Source organism: Nipponia nippon, unplaced genomic scaffold, assembly GCF_047370975.1.
Source record: "Nipponia nippon isolate SJK-2023a ecotype South Korea unplaced genomic scaffold, ASM4737097v1 scaffold_2, whole genome shotgun sequence".
NCBI classification, from domain to species: Eukaryota; Metazoa; Chordata; class Aves; order Pelecaniformes; family Threskiornithidae; genus Nipponia; species Nipponia nippon.
This window is the reverse complement of record NW_028262336.1, coordinates 32,295,633-32,301,800: the sequence shown is the minus strand read 5'-3', so window position 1 is coordinate 32,301,800 and position 6,168 is coordinate 32,295,633. Positions and strand designations below refer to the sequence as shown.

The window sequence follows — 6,168 nt, the reverse complement described above, 5'->3', positions numbered from 1 at the left end:
GTGAAATAACACCAAGGGTATTCTGCTCAAATTGGGACTCTGAGGCTGTGTCGGAGGGCTGCTTAGAACTGAAGCTGTTGTTTTGCGTGTGGTTTTTCCCTGGGCTCTCCTCTGGGGTAGAAAAACAACGCCCTTACTTTTGTCTTTGCAATCTCTGTAAAATAGCACAGAAAAAAGATCAGGCAAAAGTTTTTAGTTTGAGAACGATTCTATGGTAATGCAAAGAATATATTAAGGTTGGAAAAAACCCTTAAGATCTTAACTAAGATAGTTAACGTAGCACTGCTAAGTCCACCACTACACCATGTCCCTAAGCACCACGTCTACCCGTCTTTTAAATACCTCCAGGGATGGAGACTCAACCACTTCCCTGGGCAGCCTGTTCCAGTGCCTGACTGCCCTTTTGGTGAAGAAATTGTTCCTAATATCCAACCTAAACCTGTCCTGGTGCCATCTTCCCTTTTCTAAGACTTCTACAGCTTGGTTTTGATGGGGAAAAAAGTGTGCTGTGACAAACAGCACCCCTGAATTGCTGCAGACCAGCCTGTGCTGAGGGTGGAAAAATTGCCATTAAAAACTTATACGCTGTGGCACCTTGTGCCGTTAGGAGATGACTTGTCATTATATGAATAACCGTGCCAAGGGAGACAGTCACTCTTTCTAATTAGGTGGGTTAATATTGTCACTTGTTCAACTTAAAGGATAACTGTAAATGCCAGGAATGGAATAAGTTAAGGTACATACATTAAAGGAACAATAGAGGAAAATGATTTCAGCAAGAAATAACCTTCCCAACACAAACAGGCTGTAGATTTTGATGTTGTTTTAAGTTAACAGACCAGCCACACTTTCATTCTAATTGTGAATTTTCCATACACTATTTTGTGGGGTAGAGGCAGGCTCAGTGTATAAGTAAGTGTAAAGACAACAACCTGAAAAGACAGAATTAAGAAAACTGCCAAAAATAACTATCTTTATCCAGCAGCGTTACCAAGCAGGAACATGTAATTCTAGGTTTGGTCCTGGTTCTGTACCATCTGGATGTTAGGAATAAACATTGAAATAAGAATATCCAATGTCTTACAAGGGTCTTGTGGGGAAATAAAAGCAGCTATTTACTAGAACTTAACACTTCCCTAAGATCAGGAACAGAGACAGGATGATTTTTTCAGAAAACAAAAGCCACTCTATCTGGTTTGCAGGATGTTATAGGAGTGCCACCTGCTGCTCAAAGTGGCACCGTCCCCTCCCACCTTCAAACCTTACTTCAAAAGTGCAGAACTGCCCCTCGCCCTGCACAGTAACAGGCCTGGGGCTGTCGCTCCAAGGCTTCCTTTTTAAAGGTGTGAATGAACTCCCTGGAAAGCACTAAAATCCTTCCAGCTTATGGGAGTCAGGGAAAAGAAAAGTAACCACCCCGCTTCTTTGGGAACCTGGGCTCCTGGCTGTGCTGTGGGTATAGGAAAGGTAAGATTGGCTGATACCACGCAAGCGTATGTAAATACCAGGTCAGTGCTCAGAGCACACGCTGTTTCCACAGCCAGCTTACCCTTGTCACCTCCAGGCACGCTGGCCCCTACAGCACGTGTGGGACTGCTTTGGTGCTGCTTAGCAGGTCAAGGATAGCCCTGTGCTGGAAAAGCGTCTGGAGGGGCAAGGACTTGTGCTGCTTTTGTGAAAAGCTCAGATGATGTAGATGTATCCCCCACCCCAAGAAAATAACGGAAGCTGAAAAGGATGCAAGTGCTGTAACGCTGAGCAGGGCAGTACCGGATTCTTCAGGCAGCAAGGTGCCTTGGCTCTCTAGCATATAGTAGATTATCACCAATAACTCAGAAAAAAGTATTACACAAAAACCCCACATCAGCTGCAGTAGTAACTTTATTTTTGATCCAAGTGCCAGTTATACTGATTAATCACAGAATAGTTTAAAGCTTTATCTGGAGGATACATACTTGGGGGAACAAATGATCCCTAGAATTAGCTAACTTGAATCTCATATAATCAATGTAATACTGCTTGTATCCAAACAACAGACATACTCTATTTTCGGAGTGGTTAAGCTGTACACTCTGTAGTCCTCAGCTTTTGGCTATTTGAGACAAATTATACAGTGGTGAAGGTACTCTGGCAAGCTCCAGCTTTTAAAGCAGTAGGATAACCAGTCTTTCAGCCGTTTGTATTCTGTACCTCGCACTGTTGATGAACATTGATGCACAGAATACCGATGCGGCGTTGCTTCATCAAAAGTACAAATCCTGTAATTCTGATTTAAACAAATCAGCTCTTCAATGATGAGGGAAATTCAAACCAGATTTCGAGATTAATGAATTGAGCCACAGTATCCAACTCAATGATACACAAACAGAAAGAATCGCATGAATACTTAAAAATTCTTGCTTCAAAATATTACTAAAAGACAGTGTTTAAATAATTTGGATTATTAGCTATGGATTTATGCAGAGAAAGGAGCTGCAATTATATGAACTCCATTCACAGTGATCACAAGCAGCCTGATTTGAATCCTGCAGTTACATTGTCATTGTTTATGCCAGAGGAAGGTAATGTCTTGGCTGTTCCAAATTCCGCTAGCCTGTCATTCAGGTCACCTGCTTGTTTGATATCAGAATTTATTTTCAGTGTGGTGTAAGCTCTGAAGGAAAGCCCCCTCTTTACAGCAATTATGCACCATCCTTTGAGAAAAGTAGATACAAGTAGTTTAAATATCCCTTAGCCAAAACAACTCTACTGGTCTTGTGTGCTGCTGGCCTCTGAGCTACATCGGCTTCACACATTTAGGCAGCAGACAGGAAAAGTGCCGGATCTTGGAGTGTGCTGACTTGATTCTGCAGGTGCCGTGGCAGTACCAGCACCTTACGGCTTAATGCTAAGTGTTAAATACTGAATCAGTCCGAGTTCTACTGCCATTTTCAATAAAACCAGGGTTCTGTCTCTTTCTAGGCATCACGTTTCTGTTGCTTATCACGGTGGTTATTCTGCAGCCACTTTGCATCTTCTTATAACTTTTTCAAATGAAAGAAGGTTTAGGTATATTTGTTCCGTGCAGGAAGCTCAGGAAAGTCTTCAGGTAAGAGAGCATGAACGCGGCAGATAGGGCAGGTACTTGAATGTTGCTTGAGCCATGTTCTAATGCACTGCAAGAATAGGAAGATGTTGAGGAAACAAAGTCCGCTATAAAGAGTTCAGCTTAAGTATGTTCGTAATTGTCACTAATAGGTAAGCACTTTTCCAGCACGTTCTATGTTACTAAAATTTGCAGTTAGAAAACTGTTCTTCAGTTCTGACGCTGTGCTGATCAATTTACATTTGCACCTCTTCTGCAGTAACAAATCGGCAGTAAACAAATAAGGTAATGGGGAAAAAGCCACAGACAGAAATATCAAGTGATTCTAACATAATCCTGACTTTCTTACTACATGAAGTTACACGTGCGACTGCTATCAGGTGGCAAATGCAGGGTTTATAATGATAGCCCATTCTGTAAGTATGCTGCAAACAAATCTGTGACTTGACTACCAAAGTTATTCTCTGAAGAATAAGCTTAAATTCACTCTGACTAATTACCATTGTAGTTAAAAATCTAAATCTGGAAACTTTCTGACACAGTAAGACCGTATATATAGCAAGTCTTGGTGTACAAAGTATGTAAAAGAAAATTGTGCACTCCTCTTCTTTAAGCACTGAAAGGGTGGGGAGGGAGGGCTGCTTTTGGGAAGTGGAACAACGGCGTAAGTGAACAAAAGTTCGTAAACATTTACATCTAAGTGATAAGAACAAAAATCCTTACTTCTCTGTGAAAATGATGCCCACATTCTAGTTCACACGAGTCTCTGCTTAGCTCATCGTGACATATTGTGCAAGGATCATCACTGGAGGCCTGTACATAAAATGTTAAGTTACTTGAAAGCTAGCAACAATTAATCAGCAAATTCTAATAAGTTAATGACGTTACTAGTTTTAACCAGGTATATTTAAGCTTTTGTACACAAAACTAACAAGTCAATTATTTTTTCCAGCAATACTTTGATTATTTCATGTCTTATAAGTAGTACATGGCAATCACTTCACATTCATCGAAACAGCGGAGAACTTACTGTATAGTTTAGTTTTTTCCATTTAGATTTAGGTGTGGCTCCAACATTTCCCCAGGGCTGGAGATTTGGCTGAGACGGATTTTTACTCGAGGCGTTTTTCTGCGCAGGTCTTGCCTTGGGTGGGCTGAGTACGTTTTCTTCTGCAGGTATTTCCCGACCCCGAGTTCCAGCCTGTGCTGGTGAAGCAGAGGATACCGACTTCACAGGTCTCCCTGTTGAAGCTGGTGCCTAGACAGGTAGTGGGAAAGAATTTGGAGCGAGTTCATATTTCAGAGCTTGACAACAAAGGCAAGTTTGCATTCTTGTCTGGACCGCGCTACACTGTTTCCTCGGTCAGAGACGCACAGTAGAAAAGGCAGCAACTACATACACCACAGTACCTTATTTTGCTGGTCCAGAATGAGTTCAGTCACTCTGCTTAGAATTTCATCGAAGCTCAAACCTGGCAACGTATTCCCATTTCTTCTTTGTACATCTTTTATGAAGCTAATAAAGTGTGACCTGAAGGGCCAAGAGAGACGTAATTACTGATTGGCAATACTGTGGCTGTCAGCAGCATAGTCACAGTATTACAGAACACTGTAGCTTCCACGTTTGGTTCGCAGCAGCAGAGCCTTTCAAAGATACTAACTTCTCAAACGAACTGTAGCAAGTACCTGCTTCCAATACCTCTCAATAACTAGGATCTACCTTAGTCATAAAAAACTCCAAACAGTAAAATACTAATACTTTTATTTGTTAGTGGTTCTAATTGGGGAAAAAAACAAAACACATAAGCCAACACCATAGGTCTGTTCCCTTAAGGAACGTCTCACTGAACGGGAGGGGAGGGAAGGGAACGACTAACATTACTGGTCTCGTGAAATAGAAGCCATCGACTAAGAAGTCAATTTTTCTTTTATCATTGGATGTTCAGAACTTCTGTTACTTAATATAACGTGACACTCAGTAAAACAAATACCTGCTATAGTTTGGGAATATACTCTGTAGATGCGCAATAATATTTTCAAATGCTTTTGGAAGCATTTTGTTGTTTGGAAGTCCAGAAGGCCTCACTTGTGTAGCTGAGTCATCCTGGTGGTTCTGGTTTGGCTGGACATTCTGAGTGTTGCTTCCAGACACCCGTGACAGGCAGGTTGCCGAAACTTTATCAGAATAGGATCCTTCCAGAGGTTTGGAGTATGTTTTCACTGATCCGCCACTTGCGGAACACGCCTTCGAATTTGCATATGCTGGCTTAACTCTGGCCTGTGCATTAAATGAGGCATGTGTTGGACCTTCATCTTCAGAACTTGAAAATACAGAACGTAAATTGGGATGTGCAGATGCAGAGGGACACACGACAATGACTGGATCACTGGCTGGAGGTCTGCCTTGTTTTGTCTAGGAAATAAACAGATTTCACAGGAAAAATAGCCATTAAAATAAACCGAGCAGAACTCTCGAGCGTTTGCAGCACGAACTATATCACATTTGGTCATGCTAAGGAACTGGAAGGTCACATCAATTTATCTTAACTTGCTTTACCTAGGTAAAAATATTGCACAAAGGTGCTCTTTGGTAGGTACTACATAGAGACAACCTGTCTGAAACAGGGTGGAATAGGACAGCACATATGCAAACTGTTCATTTAACTTATTCTTGCTTTGCTAGAGAATGCATGGCTGTTGGACAGCTGCAAGTTGTACAGAAGTATAGCTTGAAGGTGATGGTAGAAACAGAACTGCTTTACAGAGGTGCCATCAATTTGAAAATACAAAATTCACTGCTTTTCATGGATTACATAATCTATATATAATCCAGTGTAATTTTTTCTAACAGACACACATCGGCTACAGTCATCGTCTTGAAAATCTTGGAGCTGACACGATCCAGGAAGACTTCTTTTTGCACTAATGACTCTCTTCCATAAATGGAAAGAACTCCTTAAAATAAGTTTAGTTGTTTGACCCCGTGACTGATATCTGTTTCAGAACTTGACTGCTCTAGGAAGGTGGCTTTCTAACACACACAACTAAAATTCTACATTTCTTCACAGTCAAACCTGCTGGTT

At 41.3% G+C, this 6,168-nt stretch overlaps 1 protein-coding gene across 7 annotated transcripts in view; it reads right to left on the bottom strand.

Annotated features, from left to right (window-relative positions):
* Positions 1–1,863: 1,863 nt before the first annotated feature.
* Positions 1,864–6,168, bottom strand: part of TTC3 (tetratricopeptide repeat domain 3) — a 63,858-nt gene continuing 59,553 nt past the window's right edge. For all 7 annotated transcript variants that reach the window (XM_087756295.1, XM_087756294.1, XM_087756297.1 and 4 more), the window contains 5 exons: positions 5,077–5,498; positions 4,496–4,616; positions 4,116–4,343; positions 3,809–3,898; positions 1,864–3,155 (listed from right to left, as the gene is read on the bottom strand). In XM_087756295.1, coding sequence (XP_087612421.1) covers positions 3,045–3,155; positions 3,809–3,898; positions 4,116–4,343; positions 4,496–4,616; positions 5,077–5,498 — 972 coding nt within the window. In that variant the 3' untranslated portion in view covers positions 1,864–3,044. The remainder of the gene's footprint in view (positions 3,156–3,808; positions 3,899–4,115; positions 4,344–4,495; positions 4,617–5,076; positions 5,499–6,168) is intronic.